This window comes from Gasterosteus aculeatus, chromosome 2 (genome assembly GCF_964276395.1).
Source record: "Gasterosteus aculeatus chromosome 2, fGasAcu3.hap1.1, whole genome shotgun sequence".
NCBI classification, from domain to species: Eukaryota; Metazoa; Chordata; class Actinopteri; order Perciformes; family Gasterosteidae; genus Gasterosteus; species Gasterosteus aculeatus.
Genome location: NC_135689.1, coordinates 4,217,738 through 4,241,044, shown reverse-complemented (window position 1 = coordinate 4,241,044; position 23,307 = coordinate 4,217,738). Strand labels below are relative to the sequence as shown.

The 23,307-nt window shown below is 42.0% G+C and overlaps 3 protein-coding genes, 2 long non-coding RNA genes and 3 other non-coding genes across 14 annotated transcripts; 6 read left to right on the top strand and 2 right to left on the bottom strand.

The window, feature by feature from the left end:
- Positions 1–169: 169 nt before the first annotated feature.
- Positions 170–4,848, bottom strand: LOC120828894 (uncharacterized). Of its 2 annotated transcripts, XR_013452003.1 has the most exons (6): positions 4,749–4,848; positions 3,674–3,727; positions 1,981–2,059; positions 1,842–1,877; positions 1,424–1,690; positions 170–478 (listed from the first exon to the last, which is right to left on the bottom strand). It is a non-coding gene; the product is annotated as an uncharacterized LOC120828894 (long non-coding RNA). The 2 variants fall into 2 exon arrangements; XR_005713606.2 differs by lacking the exons at positions 3,674–3,727; positions 4,749–4,848 and having other exon boundaries at positions 1,981–2,115.
- Position 4,849: 1 nt separating this feature from the next.
- Positions 4,850–8,188, top strand: prim1 (DNA primase subunit 1). Its single transcript, XM_078086850.1, has 13 exons — positions 4,850–5,118; positions 5,354–5,511; positions 5,611–5,717; positions 5,801–5,874; positions 5,970–6,106; positions 6,294–6,352; positions 6,474–6,585; positions 6,706–6,795; positions 6,904–7,036; positions 7,131–7,200; positions 7,291–7,403; positions 7,754–7,852; positions 7,945–8,188. Exons 1-13 carry the CDS (start codon positions 5,010–5,012, stop codon positions 7,962–7,964), a joined length of 1,281 nt encoding a protein of 426 aa, XP_077942976.1. The 5' UTR covers positions 4,850–5,009; the 3' UTR covers positions 7,965–8,188.
- Positions 8,189–8,824: 636 nt separating this feature from the next.
- Positions 8,825–17,065, top strand: naca (nascent polypeptide associated complex subunit alpha). 6 transcript variants are annotated; one of them, XM_078086827.1, is made up of 11 exons: positions 8,883–9,052; positions 9,640–9,714; positions 12,572–13,408; positions 13,475–14,752; positions 15,222–15,307; positions 15,517–15,594; positions 15,696–15,842; positions 16,047–16,175; positions 16,279–16,401; positions 16,651–16,705; positions 16,949–17,065. In XM_078086827.1, exons 1-10 carry the CDS (start codon positions 8,902–8,904, stop codon positions 16,663–16,665), a joined length of 2,919 nt encoding a protein of 972 aa, XP_077942953.1. In that variant the 5' UTR covers positions 8,883–8,901; the 3' UTR covers positions 16,666–16,705; positions 16,949–17,065. The 6 variants fall into 6 exon arrangements, with proteins under 6 accessions (XP_040048493.2, XP_077942953.1, XP_077942958.1 ...); XM_078086832.1 differs by having other exon boundaries at positions 12,572–14,149; positions 14,474–14,752; XM_040192555.2 differs by having other exon boundaries at positions 12,572–14,752.
- On the bottom strand, positions 9,639–14,075 carry LOC144386307 (uncharacterized). Its single transcript, XR_013451998.1, has 2 exons — positions 13,475–14,075; positions 9,639–13,408 (listed from the first exon to the last, which is right to left on the bottom strand). It is a non-coding gene; the product is annotated as an uncharacterized LOC144386307 (long non-coding RNA).
- LOC120830017 (small nucleolar RNA SNORD59) lies at positions 15,355–15,424 on the top strand. The gene has a single exon (XR_005713790.1). It is a non-coding gene; the product is annotated as a small nucleolar RNA SNORD59 (small nucleolar RNA).
- LOC120830015 (small nucleolar RNA SNORD59) lies at positions 16,505–16,574 on the top strand. The gene has a single exon (XR_005713788.1). It is a non-coding gene; the product is annotated as a small nucleolar RNA SNORD59 (small nucleolar RNA).
- On the top strand, positions 16,799–16,868 carry LOC120830016 (small nucleolar RNA SNORD59). The gene has a single exon (XR_005713789.1). It is a non-coding gene; the product is annotated as a small nucleolar RNA SNORD59 (small nucleolar RNA).
- A 1,319-nt stretch (positions 17,066–18,384) lies between the features above and the next one.
- Positions 18,385–22,657, top strand: ptges3b (prostaglandin E synthase 3b (cytosolic)). Its single transcript, XM_040192567.2, has 8 exons — positions 18,385–18,786; positions 20,042–20,155; positions 20,286–20,355; positions 20,451–20,549; positions 20,656–20,745; positions 21,312–21,368; positions 21,504–21,528; positions 21,626–22,657. Coding segments are annotated over exons 1-8 (477 nt in total). The 5' UTR covers positions 18,385–18,784; the 3' UTR covers positions 21,646–22,657.
- The last annotated feature ends 650 nt before the right edge of the window (positions 22,658–23,307 follow it).

Below are 23,307 nucleotides of genomic sequence, written 5' to 3'. Positions count from 1 at the left end.
AGTGACTCTGTGCTGAAGTGCTGCAGTCTGTGAGGACTCACTGTGAGAGACGCTGCTGGATTCACACCTGAAGACACATCATTAGGAGACACACACAGGACAAACAATGTCAACACAAAAAGGACATTTATTCCCTTGTGCAAGAATATAAAAGTCTGAACAAACTCACCTCCAGACCAGACAAGCTTCACATCACTATACTGAGTGTAAAACACAGGATCTCCTCTTCTAGCTCTGCACACATATCCTGCTGTGTGTGTCTGTCCATGAAGAATGTAGGAATCCTGTTCAGTCCCAGTGGTGCCACCAGCTAGAAGCTTAAAGGTGTAGTAGTTGTCTCTGGATGACATGTCTGGAACAGCCTTATACCAGAAGAACCTCCATCCTGCAGATGGAGATCCAACACTGCAGGTCAGAGTCACTGAGTCTCCAGGACTCGTCCATGATGGAGACACTGTGAGGACAGACTGAGGGACATCTGTTGGAAAGAGGTTTGACAGAATAAAGACGTGTTATGATGAGTCCTTGGTGGATTACTGTCACTGCTGATGTCCTCCATCTTTTTATCTGTCTTCATGTGTTAAACAGGTGTTTGGGTACAATGTCTTTAAACACAGTAACTAATCTCACATTTCAAATATTCTATTTAAGATTCTTTGTCCTTAAATCTGCACTTGTAAGAGCTCCCATCAGACATCAGAGAAATGGTGATTTCATGTGTGTGTTGATGGTTTGTGTCCATCTCAATAAGTGTTTTGTCTTTGTAGAAGTCAGCATTCTTCTCCTTTCTCTGGTCTCCATGTCGACAGTGAAGAGTCACTGATTCTCCTTCATACAAGGAGGACGCAGGAGTTAAAGGATCACATCTCTGTCTGTGGAACAGTTACTTCTTTGCTTTACTAAATCAGTTTCATTAAATGGACAATGATACAAGATATCAGTGATTTATGTTTCCTACATAATTATTATTTAACATAAAGTCGCAGACAGAAGAAGATGTCAAAGTCAGTTTCCCTGTAATAAATAATAAAAGGTTCACTGAGTAATGAGAACATTTCACCTGAAGGAGGCGCCACACTCTGCTGACGTGTTTTATCCATTTGTGTTATGAATAATTAATCAATCACCAATTCATCGTTTTTCAATTGGGATAAAATATGGGATGGTTTGTCTTAACTCTGTCCGTCTTTCTTTTGTTTTATTTAATGATCAATATTATCTGATAATTGATCCTTTTAAACAAAGATCAACTAATTAAACACCATCAGTGTCAACTTTCTCTCACACTAGTTAACATTTATTAATTATCACTACATTATATAACATCAGCACTTCATCAAACAGGTTTATTAAATCAACACGTCTCATTAATATAAAAGTGCTTTAATGAACTCGTCGTGATGGTAAAACTTTGATCACTTACCTGATACAGTTACAGAGACTTTATTACTTTCTCTTGTAACAGGACGGATCTTGTGATCAGCAACACACTGATATTCACCACTATCTCCTCTAGTTAGAGATGATGATTTATATCTATTCACTGTTCTGTTGGTGGTAAAGAAATTATCATTACTACTGAATGAGTAATTCCAGTCAGTGTCGTTTCCTTCCCTTGAGTCACATATGAAGGTAACTTTCTCTCCAGTAAATAAAGGGGACCAGTTTGGCTCAATATGCAGCAAAGCATCTAGAAACAAACACAACATGCAAAGAATGAATCTTGTCTTCTTTCTTGTAATCATCATCAATTAACTTTTACTATTAACTATTGAATAGTGATAGAAGGTGTTGAATCGTCTTGAGTGAATGTATCAAAATAAAGAAAGTTGTATAGAAACCTTGAGCGTGTCCACAGTAGAGGAGAATATTCAGCGCTAAAATAAAGTGAGAAACATCAAACTGACAGAAACTATTAACTTCTGGCATTTAAAAAGTTGTATGTATGAAAACTATGATTTAAACAGAGAAAGTACTCACAAAAAAGCCCCAACGCACCAAACAAGGTTTGTCCCATCCTCACGTCCACGCTGACACTCGCTTGTGAGAAACGCTTCCGCTTCGTGTCAAGAGACAGTTTGAAAGGCGTGAAACATGCAGAGAAATGTGGAAATGCAGAGACCACAGATGAACATCAGATGTGAGGTTTTCTTTAACTTCTGCTTCTGTTTATGATCCATTCTTTATTCTACAGCAGCACATTTTATTTTAAATATATCCAGCGACCCAGAGAAAAGTGTTCCATCATTTCAGAATGACTGATATAAAAACCCTGTGAGATAAAGAGAAGTGAATCACAGAAGCTCGCTGAAACAGACCAAAATAAATAAATCCTTTTAATTAGACTTAAATGTAGTAAGAGAGACATTTTATTTGATCAATCATAAGGTTCCTTTTATGCATCAAAGCTACATTCAAATCTAACAGCAAAACACAGCAGCTGGAGGATGTGGAGCATTCTGGGACGCCTCTTTCATCACAACTGAACTGCAGCCTGAGACGTGGAAATTATTCCGTTTTTTTGGAGTTGTTTATCTTTTTTGTATTTTGCAATAGAACAATAAAAACTGTAAATTAAAATATACATTTAGAGAAGGTATAAGTCGGCAGCAAAACCTTTAAAACACATAAAAAGAGGAAACAGTTAAGACTCTTTCACAATCCACTAATTTGCATAAGATGAAATGGAGATGAGAATTTCCAACAACTCTTTAGTTCCTCATCTGCAACAACAAAATTAGAGAAAGGAGAGAAAACAATTCAGTTTACTACATATCGACAAGGTATATATATATATATATATATATATATATATATATATTTATATATATATATATATATATATATTTATATATATATATATATATACATATATATATATATATTATAACCAAATGGTACAACATAATACCAATCACACAGATAAATAGAAATACAATTATAAACCTTGTGACACTTAGTGTAGGATGATGTAACTACTTGAGGTGACACTTAATAAACTCCAGTGCAAGATGATAAACACATAAATGAATGAATGACCCAAAATCAAAAATTCATATATTAATTAATTAACATTAATCTTGTTTGTTCTGGTAGTCGTGACATTGACATATTTTATCAGACATTTGTGCTTTAGAGGAAACTCTGCAGTTCGAGCGTGAGAAGAAGAACCACAAGGCTTCTCAGAATAACCTTTATTGTTCCCCTTTACACATAAAAGACGTGTTGCTGTTGGTTGTGTGGTGTCACATGACCACATTCACACCAGGGCTCATCTGCTTCTACAGAGGTGTGATACTCTGTGATGTATGATAACATGTCTTAATTCTGAGAAGTAGAAATTTAATGAAGTTCCATAAAGAAATCATTTAATCTACTGCAGTGGACCCGTGCATTAGTGCATGTGATGAAGCCCTGAGCAGATGGTTGTAGATCTTGGAGCTCGCTGCCAGGAAATGAAAAAAGGGTTTTTATAAGTTGAACCAGTCAGGGAGGACCACAGCTTTTTGATAATGTGTCTCCCGGATCACCTGGACATGGCGACCTGGGACAGAAACCGAGCAGGCCGAGTCCCGGACTAAAGGAGGACTCGTAGGAGCCGATTAGAGTCTCTAGTTGGAGAAATAGACGCCTCACAGGTCCTCAACTGGCAGCTTCTTTAAATGGTACCTACATAACGCCAGTGTCCACGTCTACAGTGAGGAGACGACTCCGGGATGCTGGCCTTCTAGACAGAGTGGCAGAGAAGAAGCCACATCTGAGACAATAATAAAGAACAGATTGATACGGGCAAAAGAACATTATGTTACATTACATTACATCTCATTTAGCTGACGCTTTTGTCCAAAGCGACTTACAATAAGTGCATTCAACCATAAGGATACAAACTCAGAAGAGCAAGAAACAAGAAAGTACAATTTCCTCAAATAAGCCAATTAACAATTTGCTATAGATAAGTGGCGTTACAAGTATAATTTAAGTGCTACAATTTGTTAGTCTTTTAGTCGAGGTAGAGTCTGAAGAGGTGTGTCTTTAGTTTGAAGGCTCTCTGTGGTCCTGATGTCTTCAGAGAGCTCGTTCCGCCATTTAAGAGCAAGAAACACAGACATTTGATAGAGGACGTTTGGAAAAAAGTGTTATGGACGGACGAATCAAAGTTTGAGGTGTTTGGATCACACAGAATAACATTTGTGAGACGCAGAAGAGGTGAAAAGATGCTGGAATGGTGCCTGACACCATCTGTCAAGCACTGTAAAAGGGATTTTAAATAAGGAAGGCTGTCACTCTATTTTGCAACGCCATGCAGTTTCCTCCTACAACAGTTCTATTTATTAATTATTTTATCATAATGTTATATACAATTCCCATCTTATTCAAACTGGTGACTGGAGGAATCATGTAACCTGCAGCGTAGTAATTGTAAAGATTTTTTAGATTCAGACAAAGACATTGATATTTTACATCCATTTATGTCAAGTTTGGTCGATCTATGTCGAGTTTTTTAGATAAGACACACACACAGTTTTATATCTCCCCTAACGTTGTTTTTCTTCCACTTCTTCCTTTTGTTACATTACTTTAATCGAGTTGAAACTAATATTATCAAATAACTACAAATCCCATGATTCTCTCTCAAAAATGTCCCACACTTCCGGCTTCGCTTCCGCTATAAAGCTGAACTCCACCAACATCAAAGTGGCGCGCAGCAATCAACCAACCAATCGCACCTGACTCGGACTTATCGTTACCTTTCCCTGTCGGCTGATCCAGCGGTGAAGCGAATCAGAGAAAAATATCGATCACCTACATGAAAAAAAGTCCCTCGGTCGCGTGACGTCATCGCCTCCTCCTCGTTCTCATTGGTTCTCTCTCCAGCCTGAGAGTTTTCCCGCGCGTCCTCTGGCGTTAAACAGCGCACTGCCCTGTCGGCCGTTAGCGGCTGAAAGCTCTCGGATCCTCCGCAGTTTAACGTACACAAACAGCCCGTAACGGTGCTTTAGCGTCGGATAATGTCCTCCCAGAATTACGACTCGGCCTGTTTACCGGACTTGTTGCCGCTGTACTACCGACGGCTGTTCCCCTTCTCACAGTACTACCGATGGCTGAACTATGGAGGAGGTGAGTGCTCATCAGACAGACGGGCCCCGCTAGCTAAAGTCATGTTAGCAGGTTAATAACCGCTGTGTTGCTATCTGCGGCTTAGCTAGCCGCACATTGACGTTGCGTTCTAAATATATGTCTTGTTTAACAGAGTCCTCTATTACTACTAACGTTAAGTATACTGGTATCCACACCGGGACATTAATATATAAATATAACGTTATATATGCATAATGCTTTCTTTCAACCACAGTGCAGAAGAACTACTTTCAGAATCGAGAGTTCTCCTTCACCCTCAAAGATGACATCTACGTCCGCTACCAGTCGTTCAGCACGCAGACCGAGCTGGAGAAGGAGATGCAGAAGATGAACCCTTACAAGATTGACATCGGAGCCATTTACAGTCACCGGGTGAGACGCGCGTGCATCTGCTTCCACGTGTTTTCATTTAGTTTGTGTGTCAGCAGAGACGCATCGTGGATTGAAGCTGAATCTGTGTGTCACCCTCAGCCGAGTCAACACAACACGGTGAAGTCGGGGACCTTCCAGGCCCTGGAGAAGGAGCTGGTGTTTGATATCGACATGACCGATTATGATGACGTCAGAAGCTGCTGCAGGTGAATTGGGCACGCGGTTTATTTCGGCCAGTCGACTTATCCGGACAGTCGCATCCCTGAGCTGACATGAACTCCTTTGTCAGTGCTGCAGACATTTGCTGCAAGTGCTGGACCCTGATGACCATCGCCATCCGGATTCTAGATCGGGCTCTTCGAGGTTCGTTTGCCATCAATTTCGCGGCAAAGTATCTTTGATTTTCTGCTGAATGATACAACAGTTTTATTTTATTTTTTCATCATGTGGTATTCTAGATGACTTTGGTTTCCAGCAGCTGCTGTGGGTTTATTCTGGCAGAAGAGGAGTGCATTGCTGGGTGTGTGATGAAGGTGCCAGGAAGCTCTCTTCAGCAGCACGCTCCGCTGTGGCAGAATACCTCAGTCTGGTTAAGGTAACGTTACTTTTTTATAGGCGATGTCTTTATTCACACGTAATTCAGACTCATCAGATTGGGCTCATTTGCAGCCCAACAGACATGAAAAGAGTATTTTAACAACCATTGACTAGACTATTATTTGTTGTGTCTTTACAACATCGGTGAGTGTACTTTTTCATGTTTATTCTGTTCTCTTTTGTAGGGAGGTGACGACACGTTGAAGAAAGTTGTGCTCACAGATCCAATTCATCCGTTCATCAGGTAAGCGTTGGATCCTTTTCAGCGTGTCGGTCAGTTTTGAAGCTGTAACTCTTTTTGTTTCTAAATGTAACGACTCATCGAGGTTAAAGGTTTAGGAGTCTTGTGCTTGTGATCTCCACAGAGAGTCTTTGCTGTTGGTGGAGCGATACTTTTCCCGCTACGCACTGCTGGAACAGGACATACTGGGCCGGAAGGAATCTGTGGAAAAAGTGTTGTCACTCGTGCCTGAAGATATCCTTTATTTGCTAATGGCTGGAGAAAAATAAATACATTTACGCTCAAATGGGATTCTGTGATATGAGAATGGAGATTTTTTGTAAAAATGGATTTGACCTTAACTCCAGCTTTCACATGTGAGAAAAGAATTACAGCAGGTCTTCCAAAACGAGAAGAAACCAGAGACCCGTTGGAAACTGGTGAAGGATCATGCCATAAGGAAGCAGGTTTGTATTTCTGCCTCGTTCTTCAACCCTGAATTTGTTTTAAAATATTAAAACTAGAAGGCTTATAATGAACACGGGAACAAAATGATGTAATCTCTCTTCTCTCAGGGCACTTCCAAAAAGGGCCAACACTTTGAGAAAGAAATCATGCTGCAGTATTGTTACCCGCGGCTGGATGTGAACGTCAGTAAAGGGGTGAACCATTTGCTGAAGAGCCCCTTCAGCGTCCACCCCAAAACAGGTGAGCACGGATGTAATGAGATCAAACCCAGCTGGCGGGGCGACTACACCGCAGACGCTCTCACTGTCACTTCTCTCGTTTGAACCCTGGACAGGGCGCATTTCTGTTCCCATGGACCTCAAAGAATTAGAAACGTTTGATCCATTCGCTGTTCCCACCATCAGGTGAGCCCTGATTGAACGCTCTCTCGTGCTCTGCTGTCTGCCGGCGTTTGAGGTTCTGTCGAAGATGATATTACTTTAATTTGTTTTCAGTCAGATCTGCGAGGAGCTGGATCGACCGAGGTCGGGCGAAGAGGACGGGAAGTCAGAGGACGCCAAGGAGAAGGAAAACGAGAAGGAAGCAGCAGAGAGAAGAAGGATCAGAGGTGAGATTCTGAAATCTGAATTTGGAGCTCATAAAAGTTCATAAGAGATAATCTGTGAATAAAATATTCTGTCTCTAAATGAAGCAAACGTGGTGCATCGACTGACATGATGGAATGTGTATTCAGCTTTCTGTTACATGAGAAAATACTGTCGTTACTGAGCAAATGTGTTGCGTATCAAGTGCCTCTCTTCTAATAGAAAAGTAGAATAGGACAAATTCATGTTTTTGTTTCATTATAACAATTATTGTCAGCCTGAACCACCAATGAGAACACGGGGATCTTTCAGTTTATCCTAAATCTGAGCAGCTGACAGTTTCATATTGCTAAATTGTTTATTTTCTGGACAGATTACAAAAGGACGAGCCTGGCGAAGTATGTGAAGTACTTTGATTGGTTCCTCGATGGGATGGCTTGCTCGTGGAAAGGAGAACTTCTTAAAAAAAGTGGTCAGTGTTATTCGTCGTGGATTAAATGAGGGCGCAGTGACGTTTGAGAAGTCCTCTCGTGTAACTCCTTTTTTGTTCGTTTACCCTTTCAGATCTTCAGAAAGACTTCTGAACTGGATTAGCGATCAGGAAGAGATGCAGAGGATGAATTGTTAATACCTCCCCACTTTTAAATTTCATTAAACTCTAATAATATGCCTACATTTTTTATGAATGCATGATCTCCTTGCTCAAGGATCTTTCTTGTATTAAATTGTTGTGATGGTGTTTGATTGTTCTTTTTATATTGTACAGCCATGTGTTGAAAATAAATTTGGTATTTCCACCTTTTCAAAATATTGTATTCAAGTGACTTTTAACAAGACAAAAACATTAGCAGATTAAGATATTATTTTCTAGAATATTAAGCAGTTTGGTTAGTTTGTTAATTTGACAAACCGTTTTTAAATGTACACTACATATCTCACTGATAAACAGCTGGGTGATGTTTATATTTTTCAGAAATTAGGGTTATAGTTCTTCAGTGTTTTGGGAATTGATGAGATCCTTCTTACCCACAGTCAAACAAGTTTTGTTGAGGCATCAACTGCACATTGTTAGTAGCTGTCCTGTAAATACTAATCATGTTACTGATGTTGTACCACATTTTCCACTAATGAATGTATGTAGTATCCCTTTTATCGTTTCAGGCATAGATTTCCTCCAGTGTTGCATTGTTATAAACAAAATGGGCACATCTTCTATGCTTTTATAATATGGTCACATACAAAACAGAAATATAATGCTGGGTATAAACTAATATTTACCCAATATGTAATTTAAATGCCCTACAGATGACCAGTTTGTGTGTTACGTTTTCTCACTTTTGTGTCTCTGCTTTTACTCAAACCAGCTGTTCCGACAGGTGACACTTGACTGACGTTCGTAGAAGAAGTATAAAGCAGCATGAAATAAGCACGTTCAAATACTCAAAATGGATTGCAGTATGGTTGTATAGTAAATGCCGGTTATTTTTAAAGAATCCCCCGTCTTATTACTACAATATTTGTATGTGCGTAGAATCGCTCCGTTACAAAGTAGACTGCGCGTGCCTTCTAAATGACCCGGAAGAAGAAGGTTACAGTCCGAACCGGATATTACCGCGGAACGGAGGTCAGGAGCTCTCTCTCACAGCCATCTTGGATATAGCGTCCCGAGTCGGTGAGTGTCTCCTCCGATAATCCAACATCATCCAACCGTTTTCAGCAATTCCCGTCTGCATTAAACGTTTCACACGTTAGAGTAAAGTAGTGGCATCCGGCAGGTAGAGATATGTGTCCTCTTTCGTCCCTTGGCTCGCCGATATAAACCCTGATGTACCGCTGATAACCTGCTCAAAATGGGGTGGCGGCGGGGAGCATGATGACTTCCCGCACTGGCAGGCTGTTAAGGCCGCAGTGAGCCGTGGGACAATTGGTGTGAGGATTGATCGTGCGACAATTTTTAATCTGGATAAACTGGAACGGTAATCCGTGTTAGTCGTCGTTATCTTCCACGCCCGTTAAGGGTGTCTGAAGCGGGTTAGCTAGCCGAAGCTAACGTTAGCCGAACGTTGCTTCAACAGGGAGCTAACGTATAAGCATGGGTTCAGTCACCTGTTCAACATGCCAAGTCCCGACTGAATGGGCTAACACTCCCCTGCTAACGTCCGTTCACCGGTGTCACAGGAGTAATCTCGCCTACTTTTGCAACGTTAGCTAATGAAGGTGTAGCTATCTTGAGCTAATAAACAATTGTTTCGTCATCAGCAACAATGCCCGGCGAAGCAACAGAAACGGTCCCGGTCATCGAGCAGGAGATGCAGCAGCCTCAAGTGGAGACCGGTTCGTATATATTTCTGCTTTAACGTGCATGCAACATGCAAATGAAACCACGGGTCCTGGAACTCAAAGAACGGGGGGAAATGTTCAACAAATGGCCTACCAAGGAAGGTTATTGAGTATGGAAAATATTGCTCGAGTGGACTTTTTTGTGTTCATGGCGTAGACTCTGCTGGCTGGACACTGAGCTGACGCAACAGGTGACGGTTATTTTGACTGTCGCCAGCCATTTGTTGAGATATGTCTACCAGTAGTATTTCCCCACTAAGGGATCGGCAGTGCTGGTAAGGTTTGCCTTAACCTCAAAAGAGTAATCCAGGACCCTACTTTTTATTTACACAAACTCACAATGGCGTGTAGTGACTTGCACTGACAACTGGATTTAGCACACAATGCATGGTGTTGTTTTCCCTGTGCATAGAAATGCCTTCAACCCATTTGTAATAGATTAGAACATGCCCATCTCCTATAAAGTATTCAAAGAACGTCAATGCATTTTTACATTTTTTTTTTAGACTTTTAAATGTTTTCAAGTAAATTTTAATATTTAGGCTGACACTGAGACTTTAATAAATGCAGACGTCTTTTGAAAATCATCAGTTGGAATATTATAAATGGTTCTTGTGTAACCAAAATTAACTGGTATTTCTAAAAAGTATCAATGGATTTGCCTATGTTCCTGTTGATGGCTGATCCTGGGTGCTTTTGAATTTCAAGTTGGGTCGGTAGAGGAAAAGAAAAAGTTTCAAAAAACCCTTAAACTTGTTCAAAAAAGATAAATCTTGTGCTGGTATTGGGAACTTTGTGGACTTCAAAGCACGTTGTTAGGAAATACAGGCTCCATAGCAACACGACTGCAGTGCTGTTCAGATGACCTCAATGATAGGGAAATACTGATAAAGCATAAATTTAGGGCTGCATTGTTTCTTGCTATCACAATTTTTGTTTTTAAATGAGCCCAACCACCTGCAATGTTGACGTTGGCACCCCTGACTGAGCTTCTCTGCGCACCTCGTCTGGACCTTGTTGCGACCTGGGGGCTGTCGGGTTGTGCCTGCTAAGCCTGTGGGAAGAAATGGTGCCCACGGAGTGACAGTCAAAAACCATTACAGCATATTTTTAGAACACTAAATGCCAACAATGATCTTTCATTCTAGAATATACGGCCTTTTTAAATAGTTTTTAAAGATTTGGGGTGTTGCGTCTTGGCTCCATAGACTTTGCTTTGGAGTATTACAATACACGCGCTGTTCTGCCATATCAAATTAAGGCTTTGGTAAAATTATGATTTTTTTCACACAACGTTGTGCCTAGATCACTTGGTGTTTATCTCACATGGTCACTGCATGTGGGTTTTGGAAGCGGGCTTACTTCTTTCTTCACTGCATCTAGCACCCTTTTTAAACTTTGGTAAAGCGAGAGCTGGTAACACATTTTAACCTTCACAAACTCAGCGTTTCTGTCCACACGTGGAGCACAATTTCTTTCTCACTTCACGTAGTATCCCTGAAGCTCTTAAAGCTTGCACAAAATTAGATGTGCTCCCCAACAATTACTCTGATTGCCCTTCCCCTGTTACTCCTGTTACTTTTCCTTAATCAGCTGGAGTATTCAATTCTTCTGCTCCTCCTGAGATGGCCATTCCTGTGAGCAAAGCTATCCCACTGGAGATTCCTCCAGAAACCTCTGTTCCTGCTGAAGCGATGGGTTCCCCAAAAGATGCTAGCATTCAGAGTACTGATGATCAAGCAAATGGTGTTGCTGCAACTCAAGAAAAGGCAGAGTGTACCAAAGAGACCAGATTGGCGTCCACACTTGAGCCACAACAGAAGACTGCTGAACAAGCCGGGTCTTCAGCTAACCCACCAGGTCCTGAAGAGGCTCCGCCTTCTGCTAAGATGCCTGTTGTCTCCGTAGAAGGGCCAAATGCTGCAGGTTCAACTGTAGAGGTACAAGGTCAGGAGCCAGTTGTTGTTGTTGCTTCTGCTGAAGAGTCGGCCGGCCAAGAGGTGGAGCAGATTTTGGTTGAAGCAAATGTCCATGAGGCCAGTGCAGTGGCAGCAGGAATTCTCGATGATCCAAAAGCAATCCCTACTGAAGTCCTTGCCAACACCAAAGACGTGAAGGCAACTGAGGCCCCAGTGACTGAGGTAGAAGAGTCGAGGAATGTGTTTGTGGATGCAGCTGAAGATAAAGTGTTACCCATTCAAATGAATGTCAATTTGACCACTGAAAATGAAGATCTTGCTAAGAAAGAAGCTGTAACGCTTCTCCCCAAGGCTGTTCAGTCAAAGGAGTCCTCCAAACGTGAAGGACCCCCTCATTCCACTTGCCACCTGTCAGGTTGGTCTGTCCAGTTAAGAAAGCACTCCCCTCCCTACCTTCATAATTGAGCGTTTTTTGATTTGGTTAGGATTATTTTTTTTTTACTGCGGCTTTACATGAGCGATAACAGTTCAATGGACAAAGGTTTAATGTCTTTTTCCTGCCATGGTTGTCTCCCATCTCTTTTTAGATAAGTGCATTTTAGTCTTTTTTTGTTTCCCTTTGGTGGTCAGTCAGTCCTACCTTGAAGCATCAGTTTTGTGTGTGTATCATGTTAAATGTGATATGCACTGAAAATAGGATTGTCCCTTGTCTTGCATTGCATCGTGACTAAATACAGTGAGTTTCTTCTTGGAAACAAATGGCATCAATGGTGTATTTTGATTGCGGTTTTGCATCAAACTCTAAAGTTGGACAGGTGTTTTCCTAACCCTAAGCAAGGAGATTGCGTCTTGGTTTGCTATCATTTAACCCGCATGAGTAAGATCTCAGTTTTTCCTGTCAGTAAATTTAAAGATTTGATTTTTCTATTCAGCTACTCCTCCTGCCGCAGGGTCCTCCCAGAAACCTCAGGCAGCTTCTGGCCCTGCAAAGCCCAAAGGCAAAGATGCCAAGAGTGCGCAGGGTTTTTCTGCCCCGAAGGCTGTACCTGGCAGAAGGAAACGCTCCTCTATGTCTGCCTCTTCCTCCTCCCCCACCTCACCAAAATCCACTTCGTCCACCACCCCCCTTTCAGCTGTGCCATCTCCCCTAGCTACCTCACCTGGAAGCTCTTCTACTAATCAGGCAAAACGTTTCACCCCAAAAATTGTCAAGGCGGGCAAACAAGGAAAAGCTAAGAAAGGAGAAGCATTTGTGTCCGTTCCGTCCCCTGTGGCGTGTAAGGAGACCCCAGCAATCGAAAAAACGGTGGAGGTGATGCAGTTTGCAGCCACAGCTGCTTGTAAAGTTACCTCAAAGCCTGCAGTGGCCACTCCATTTTTAGATACTCTTGCATCTGGCCCCCCCACACCAGTTGAGTTTAAGACCGCTCCATCAAAATCTGGCAATGTAATTGTTGCTGCTGATGATGACCTCCCTCCACTTATCGCACCGGAGAAGCCAGAACCTGCACCCCCCGTAGAAGCTACAAAGGTTGTTAAACCAGCTCATAAGGGATCCCCGGCCCAAATCAAAGCTGTTAAAGAGGTCCCATCAAGCAAAAACTCTAGTGTTGAGGCTTCTGATTCAACTGCTGTAGCTAAACCAGCCACAGAGGCTAAACCTGCTCCCCTCGATGCAGCTAAACCAGCCCCTGCTAAGGGCGTTAAACCAGCCACAGAGGCTAAACCTGCTCCTGTCAAGGCTGCTAAACCAGCCACAGAGGCTAAACCTGCTCCCCTCGATGCAGCTAAACCAGCTCCTGTCAAGGCTGCTAAACCAGCCACAGAGGCTAAACCTGCTCCCCTCGATGCAGCTAAACCAGCCCCTGCTAAGGCCCCTAAACCAGCCACAGAGGCTAAGCCTGCTCCTGTCAAGGCCGCTAAACCAGCCACAGAGACTAAACCTGCTCCCCTCGATTCAGCTAAACCAGCCACAGAGGCTAAACCAGCCCCTGCTAAGGCCCCTAAACCAGCCGCAGAGGCTAAACCTGCTCCCGTCAAGGCCGCTAAACATCCCCTTGATGCAGCTAAGCTGTCCACAGAGGCTAAACCTGCACCCGTTGATGCAGCTAAACCAGCCGCAGAGGCTGAACCAGCCCCTGCTAAGGCTCCTAAACCAGCCGCAGAGGCTAAACCAGCCCCTGCTAAGGCCCCTAAAGCAGAGGCTAAATCAGCTCCCTTCGATGCAGCTAAACCAGCCCCTGTTGATGTAGCTAAACCGGCCCCTGTTAAGGCTAGTAAACCACCCACAGAGGCTAAACCCACCCCCATTAACGCTAGTAAATCAGCCGCAGAGGCTAAGCCTGCTCCCGTCGATGCGGCTAAACCAGCCACAGAGCCTAAACCAGCCCCTGCTAAGGCTAGTAAGCCAGCTGCAGAGGCTAAACCTGCTCCCATCAAGGCTGCCAAACCTGCGGCAGAGGCTATACCCGCTCCTGTCGATGCAGCTAAACCAGCCGCAGAGGCTAAACCTGCACCCGTCAAGGCCCCTAAACCAGCGACTGTGGCTAAACCAGCTCCTGTCGATGCACCTAAACCTGCTCCCGCTAAGGCTAATAAGCCAGCCGCAGAGGCTAAACCCGCTCCTGTTAAAGCTGCTAAACCAGCCACAGATGCTAAACCAGCCCCTGTTAAGGCTAGTAAACCAGCCACGGAGGCTAAACCCGCTCCTGTCGAGGTTGCTAAACCCGCTCCTGTTGAGGCTGCTAAACCAGCCGCACAGTCTAAAACCACTCCTGTCGAGGTGGCAAAACCAGTGACCGAGGCTAAAACAGTCCCTGTCAAAGCTTCAAAACCAGCCCCTGTTGAGACTGCTAAGCTGGGCCCTGAGGTTAAGGTGGCACCTGCTGAGGCTTCATCTGCTCCTGTAAAATCCTCTCCAGTTAAGCCGGCTTTTCATGCCCCAGCGCCCCATAAACTCACATTTGCTGAGGCAGTTGCAAAACCGATCCCAGTTAAACCAGAGGGTGAGGTAATAGGTAAGACTCCTACAGAACCCATCTCTTCACCCAAACCTGCCCCCACACCCGCTAAAACCCCGGTCAAGGTGGAGCCTGTGATCAAGAACGACAAGGGTATTTTCTTTTCTCTCCTTTGTGCCATCTGTGTTTCCAACTACCTCTCCGTTCTGTTAATGGCTCAGATTCTGTTGTCTTCAAAGTTATGTTGATGGAGGAACATTCGCTTTCTTTTCCATTTTATTTTATCCTTTCTTGAGGATGCTACGTAGTTGCTGACAAGGAGGCCTCTTGTTGTAAATGGTAGTTGTGTTGCATACTCGACATGTGGCAAATCTGATTTGTTATTGGTTAGGAGGGTTAGTTACTCTTTGAATCTAGCTGCTGAAACTATCTTTTGCAACACCGTTGCAGATTTAAATGAACGTTTCAAATTATTTTAGGTGGGTGTCTGGTCATCCGGGATGAGAAATTGTTTTTAAACCCTATTAACCTGCCTTATTTTCAATCCCCAGATTTAGGACTTTCAAATATACACACGTGTAATAGTTGCCTGGTTGTGACTAAATTATTTGATTCTTTTAAGGATCTGGTACAGAGTCGGACAGCGATGACTCAGTCCCTGACCTGGAGGAACAGGATTCTGCACAAACACAGACACAGCAAGCTCAGGTTAGAGAAGAGTCTGGTCCTAAGAAATGTCCACATTTGTCCTTTACTCTTCAGTGATGATTAACAGACTTTCGTTCATCTGAGCATACTGAAGCCAACCTTTCTGTGCTGAGAAGAGCGTTTACAAAATTACTTGAATATGTCAAGCTCACCATATTCCTTTGCGTGCATTTACTTTTTTGACCTAAAATATTGTCTGTCTCTTGCAGCTTGCTGCTGCTGCAGAAATAGACGAGGAACCAGTCAGCAAAGCCAAACAGAGTCGCAGTGAAAAGAAGGCACGAAAGGTAATGCGGGATCAGTGTTTAAAGAATGTAATGGGCCCTTTTCTACTTCCTCTGTGGTGCTCGCAGTTGGCCACATTTATGAAATGACTTGTTTCTTCCAGGCAATGTCCAAGCTTGGTCTCAGGCAGGTAACAGGGGTCACCAGGGTCACCATTCGCAAGTCAAAGAATATCTTGTTTGTAATTACCAAACCAGACGTCTACAAGAGCCCTGCATCAGACACATACATAGTCTTCGGTGAAGCAAAGGTACGTATCAGTTGTCAATATTATCCACCTTTCTCTTAATCCCTTGTAGAGCTGATTGCTCATGTCATAGGATCCGTTCCAGTCTTATCTTGTATAGCTACAGATCACTGATTGAACCGTCCAAAGAGATGATACCAAAATCTTTTGGCTCAAAATATTCTGCTAAATAACGTCTCAATCTCCTTTTTATTCTGCGTTCTCTAGATCGAAGATCTTTCCCAGCAAGCCCAGCTGGCTGCAGCAGAAAAATTCAAGGTACAGGGAGAAGCTGTATCAAACATACAGGAAAACACACAGACGCCAACAGTACAGGAGGAAAGCGAAGAAGAAGAGGTAAGATGAAGTTTTATTCAAGTGAAGATGGACTCTACATATGAATAAACATTTTTTGTTTTAACATGAACTTTTAACAAACTATTGCCCCGTGTCGTTATAGGTGGATGAGACCGGCGTTGAGGTCAAGGACATCGAACTCGTTATGTCACAAGCCAACGTGTCGCGAGCGAAGGCTGTACGCGCCCTGAAAAACAACAACAACGACATTGTCAATGCTATTATGGTAAGATTTCAAAATGGGTTTTGAATGGTCATAAAATTGCTTTGAGTATTTATCAATAAAGCCATTTAAATGTCCATTTTAGATAGATAAATGTATGGGGAGCTCTTCAGTGATGATTAACAAACTTTCGTTCTTCTGAGTTTACTGAAGCCAATATTTCTGTCCTGAGAAGAGTCTCTTTGTAGTGAGGAAAAGAAGTGAATGTGAAGACGTAATCGATAATAAATCCTCTTTTGTTCCCTCTTGCAGGAGTTGACGATGTAATGGGACCCTCGCAACAAAGGGTTGAAGAAAGGTTGCTGATGTGAGCTCATTTATACAATTTTCATCAATAAATCATCAATCAATAAAGCCATTTAAATGTCCATTTTAGATAGATGATCTGTGTATGGGGAGCTCTTCAGTGATGATTAACAAACTTTCGTTCTTCTGAGTTTACTGAAGCCAACATTTCTATCCTGAGAAGAGTCTCCCTTTGTAGTGCGGAAAAGAAGTGAATGTGAACACATGTAATAGATAATAATTCCTCTTTTGTTCCTTCTTGCAGGAGGTGACGATGTAATGGGACCCTCGCAACAAAGGGTTGAAGAAAGGTTGCTGATTTAAGCTCATTTATACAATTTATACCCAAGGTGGAAATAAAGTTGTGGATGATAAATTGAAATTTTTTGTTTTGCACATCATTGGAAAATGGGTGGAATTTTTGTTGTGGTCTGGTTGCATAAATGATGGTTGACCTGTTTTTTTTGTTCGTGGATTTCCGTTTTTCTTCTCATAAATGACTATGGTTCACAAAGAGCTGATCCAATCCAGCGCCACTTAATTATATATCTTTGAGATGCATTTCATCTGAATTCTGGCCGGATGCATCAACTATAATTCTAGAGGTTGCAGGCCAGTAAAAGTGATATTAAGATGAGAAATACCTATGGAGTATATTATCTTGTGTTATTTAAAGTGTTGAATATTATTTTTTTAAATGGATAATAGAGCAGTTTCACTGACTGGGTCCTGCTCTTGGTTTATCTCCATCACACACAGGAGGACCACCTGATGCACACATAATCCCACCAATGACTTATTCCACTGCCAAAGATGTGCAGCAATGTGCCAATAAAGAACGCTGCAAGTGGGGAACATGAGGAGAAAAATATTTTGTGTTTTGAGTAGAAGTACTTTTGTACACTTTACCATTAAGAACCTGCTTGTTTGCAATACTTATGAAGAAGGCAGCAGTAAACACACCAATAAATAAGATATTCCTTTATTAGTCCCGCAATGGGGAAATTCAAAGGATAGTGGCACAAACTGGACCGTGCACACAAGATACACAGTAAAAAAAACAAGAGCAGCAGCAAATGCCAAGGCTCAACTCAGAGAATTGGCCTATCAACAGCTGCTGTAATTATGGTACATATTTAAAAGTAGGTAATGTGGACAAATCCTTTCACTTATGTGTTTGAGTTGTTTCACCCCTTGGATATTATATAAGACAATTAGTCCAATATACAACACATTCTGAATAAATCCTTGCGGGTGGAAAAATTAAAACTCCAAGCTCTATCCTATATGTGATAAAGGATACCTTAAGGGGATATTTACATTCATACATACAACATAGGTTGTCAACTATTCACTGTATTCATGAAGATCGACATTTCTGACCACTCATTGGATCTCCCTTTGTAAAATTGTTGATTGGGTCGCATTGGCCCATTATATCGTTTTTGTAAATACTTACTCAGACAGAAAATGATTAGATTCACAAATCGGTTAATTCACAATGCATCTATTTGTTCTAATGTGATGGTTAATTTGTGGGTTTTCACTCAAATATTGACCAAATGATTTATTCAGAAATTATTTGGAATATTATTGTGGCAATGTACGTTATATATACACGAGCATATACACATATATATATATATATATATATATATATATATGTGTGTATATATATATAGATCAACCCATCTTTATGGCTCTTATTTCACTTTCTTAATGAACTTCATATTTATGTCTCTGCGTGTCGTAATTCGAAAGGGGTTCTTTTGATATTTTTATTAAATATGCTTGTAAAGATAAACAGACGTAAAATAATTGATTCGCCCCACACCAGATTACACTCCCCTCCCCCTCCCTCCTCCTCCCCCCGGAGACGCCGCTGAGGCCGCCGCCTCTAGAAACGTCCACCACGCAGCGCCTGCGTCAGCGCGGACGTTCTCTTCCCGGGATACGCAAGAAGATCCGGAGTAGACCCCACAAGCTAGAGGCGTTTGCGGGCTCGTTCCTCTCCTTGTTTTCTGTGCGCAGACATTCAGACTCTCCTTTCACGAGACCGATTCCCCCCCACGGAGAAAAGAAACTCACTTCTCATCGAAACATGTAAGTTGCGGAGAGTTAAACGCGGCCGTAACTATGGAGGGGAAAGTGCGACCTGCTAGCCGTTAGCTCGCCGGGCTAGCCATGCGAGCTAACGTTAGCTAGCCGATCGTTAGCCGTTTGACAACATGCGTTTTTCTTTTTTCTTCGGGGAAGGCGGGAGGTTGGCCTCCACTCAATGAATTAAACAATAACGTTACGTCGCTTGAACCTGCCAGACAGAAGAAAAACACAACGCGCCGTCGCGGTTATTATAGCGGACTCGCCGCTGCAGCATTTTAGTTTGATTCACGGCCGCGTTTTGCAATTTAGCTCCGGCCAGGTGCACCGCATGGCTCAACCCGCGTAGCGGCTAACGTTACAGTCAGCGTTCTTAGCTCGGCTAGCTGCCTTGATTGAACGCCCCCCCCCCTCCCCACAACGTGCTGTCATTAGATCGGGTCTTTGTGAGCGGTGTTTTACAAAGAAAATGCACGCTTTTGTTTTTTACATTCAAAAGCCCGTATAGACGTCACGTCTTGAGAGGAGGGAACGACGTTAAGTGAACGTTTGCGCCGTTAGTTGACGTTAGCCTCCAGGCGCTGGCTGCTCCTCGTTCACGTGTAAGAGGATTTGGCTAATCACTCCGTCCGATTTGATACCAAGATCAATGTATTTTATGTTTTTAACGTGCAGAAGTAAACGCCCTATCACTTGAAATACGTTTTAACTAATTTAAGCGAAGCCGCCGAGTCGCTATTTGTGAATGTGGCCGCCGACATGTGACTTAAATATAGTGGGAGGCTTTCATCTGAGATTGCCATCGCGGGGGAACGTTTCACACATGGTTCGAGTGTCCTTTGTGGGAGGAAACACTGGATTCTTTCAGGGTCTTTTCTATCTAACCGTGCTCCCGTAGCGTTGGACTGATCGCGGAGCTTTATTTGAGCCTCACTGATGGTAAACCTTGGACATTAGTCTCAACAACGTCACGGGGAACTTCAGCTCAGCCTTTCCAAAAAACAAAATCGAACTTCGATGTGTAACAGGATGCTGAGAGTCAACCTGATACCTGGACCTTCTGTGGCCTCAAAGCTCACCCACCTGTCACCAGCACCTATGAGCCCTTTGATGCATTTTTTATGTTGTGGGTCCGATGAGCAGGCTGGTCCTTTCCAGCCTAACATGGTGTTTTAGACTCTAAGGGTAATCAAACGGCTTGTTTGGATTTATGTGTGTTGATGTTAGATGTCCCCTTTTCTCTCTTTTTCCCTCACAGGCATCCAGCAACAGCCAAGTGGTACGACAGGAGGGACTCCGTTTTTATAGAGTTCTGTGTAGCAGACAGCAAAGATGTTAAAATCAATTTTGATAAAGCAAAGTTTGGTTTCAGGTACGTCTGTTTCCTAATGGATTTATAGTGAAAACCTCAACCTTTTTTTATATAACTATGAATTTCATGAGGAAGCTGTGTTTTGTTTTTTTCCCCCTGAAATGACTTTGCTGTTATTGCGTTTCTGCAGTTGTTTTGGAGGAACTGACAATGTCAAGCATGAGAATGAAATGGATCTTTTCGAGGCCATCGACGTTAATGTGAGTTCCACTAAATAGTTTTTGACAGTATTGCAGATTTTATTCTACGAACTACTGACGGAAACTGACTTTTTATTTTCTTTGTCTCCATGCAGGAGTCCAAACACAACCGCACAGATCGCTCAGTGTTGGTCTATTTAAGAAAAGCACAGCCGGGGAAGCCGTGGCCGAGGCTAACAAAAGAGAAGGCCAAGGTCAGTTATTGGATGCAAAGGACAGCGTGCAGCATAGTTGCACATGTTTACAGTAAGATATAAATTATTGCACAACATGAGAGATCACCATTTTGTGTTTTCACAGCTGAGTTGGCTCAGTGTCGACTTCAACAACTGGAAAGACTGGGAGGATGACTCCGATGAAGAGATGGGGAACTTCGATCAATTCTCAAATGTAAGCTCTTTGCACTGATTAGAAGTTACACATTCCGACTACAATCCGGCATCTTTTGTTTATGCTTTAGATTTGAATAATTGGAAATATTAACAGCGATCGAAAGACTGCAGATTTCACATGTTAATACTGTTTAAGCAGGCGTGTTGACAATGCATGATCTTTATTACTTTTTTTCAGTGTTGAGCGTTGTCCTCTATTTTACTTTCTCTTATCTGGCTCTGTGCCGTGTGGCTGGAGGAGCTCGGCACCGAGTTCACATGAATAACACGAAAGCGCAGATCAAAGGACGGATGACATCAGAGCTTACCAATACTCTGGTCTCAAATAACTTCGCAACGAGTCACGTTAATTACCGAGTTTCGGGACCCATCCTTATTTAACCGTCCTAAAAACATGGCAATGGCTTTTGGCCGAGCAGCAAAGTGCCCTTAAAAGAATCGCAATTTTTTTATTCTGTGAGCTGGTTTGGCTTAAATTCCGAAATAAATGCTTTCCACCATTGTTTTACTGTGAGTACGGCGCTTGATGTTTTGGGTATCTTAAAATCTGGCTTTATGTTTCAGATCATGAACAACATGGGAGGAGAGGATGACCTGGCGGATCTAGACGGCCCGGAAGAAGTAAGAATCAGTTTTTTTCTTTTAATAAATACCAACTGATCATGAACATCCTTATTGCCTGTTAAGTTATTATCATAAAATGTTTATGTGTAACATCTCTCAACCTAATCTGTCTTTTTTTTCCTTTTTTTTAAGGAGTCTGCAGATAGCGATGACGAGAGTGAGTATTTATGACGGCGCTTCTGTGAATGATGGCTGTCGATGTAATTTGAATAAAAGATTGTGATGATGTCATTTCTGCTCCACTTTACTTTCAGAAATGCCAGACTTGGAATAGACGACTGTAAGAAGAAAAATGGAAGAACAGAGGGCAAGAGGAATCATAACAAATGTATATCTTGAAACTGAAGGCAGTGACAGACAACTGTACATATGAGTCAGTAGCCATATTTAAATCCATAGCCTCAGCTCCAAACTCTTGACCGATCAGTACACTGAAGGTTGATATGCATGGTATTGTACAGAGCAGCTATCTCCACTTCCATTTGCTGTACTGCACCTTTTTGGGCATCTTGTTTTACTGTTAAATATTACAAGTAAGCACACCGTATTTGGTGGAAAAGCTGTGTCGTGATCAACTGAGCAATATGTGATTACAGATTTACAAATTGTTTCCCGAATTAATTGTGATTATAAAATAGGTCCACCCAGTCCCGATGTTGTGGTTTTTAAGTTGACCAGTGTAGTTTCTCTTGATTTAAAAAAAGGCACTAGCTATGTACACCATATGAATTAGATGGATTTTTTGATTGGGTTCCTCTAAAGCCTTCCACTTACCATGAATTAGACATCCAGGGATCCAGTCTTTGTTTCTGTGGCTTAACCTTTCAGCTTACATGTTTCCCTTTACTTCTTGTTTAATGTTTTTGAAAAATTTGAATATTCTGAAATCATTGCAGCATCTTCCCAGTTTGTCTCCACCTTTGGTAATCTGACTAGATTCCACCTATTTAGTATCTTAACAGCTCCTCTTTCCATACCCCACTAACACACAAACACTCTCACGTTAGACTGCAGAAGCTCGGTGAAGTGTTTTGCAACTGATATGGATGCTTGATGCTTAATTGGGCCTCGGCGTCATGTGGTGTTTTTCTCCAGGTTCTTTCAGTTTGTTCATCTGGACTGATCCTCCCTTCTGGGAGAGGGCGCGTCGGACCGATACAGTGACGTGTAATGACCAAATTATATTTGCTCTGTCATTAAAATTGTAAGGGGAGACAAATAGTGAAGTACAGTGGAAATTCTTTTTTTATTGTCTACATCTTTCTAATAAACTGTTTAAGAATCAATTTCAATCTCCTTTTTTTTTTTTTCTAAAGGAGGTTAATGGTACAACATGTGCCTTTTTGCAATAAGTAATTTTGAACAGAACACAATTATGGGGAACTATATCTGATGTTTTAATTTGAATTTAATTCAAACATTCTAAAGTCAGGAATTTTTTTTACACATCTTTTGGATAAATTTATATTATATTTATATTTTAGCTAATGCACAGTCAACAGCCAAAGAAGACATTAATAACCATACAAGTTGAGCTATGTTCTTGTATTTGACATTTTGTTTTTAAGATTTAGACTGTTGTAACTATGTTTTTAAATAATGATTTTATGTTTAAACTCAAATACTTAGTGTTTAACCTAATAAAGCGTTGGTTCTACTTAGTATCCAGTATTTCTACCGGTAACTAACTTGTATTCTTTCGGTTCTAAGACCCAGAAACCTTCCGCCTCTCCGGGACAGAATATTAGCATAGTGTCTCTGCAGGCCTGATTTCCTCAGTCATTTCCGAGACGGCGGCTTTAATTTGCAAAACTAGTTTCCTGTTTTTACCTTGGAACACATTAAAATAAAAGCCTACATTTTTCCATTAATATGTGTAGAACTCAAATCGGCCATTAAGCCCTTATAACCCCCCCAAGTGCGGGTACTGGGGTAT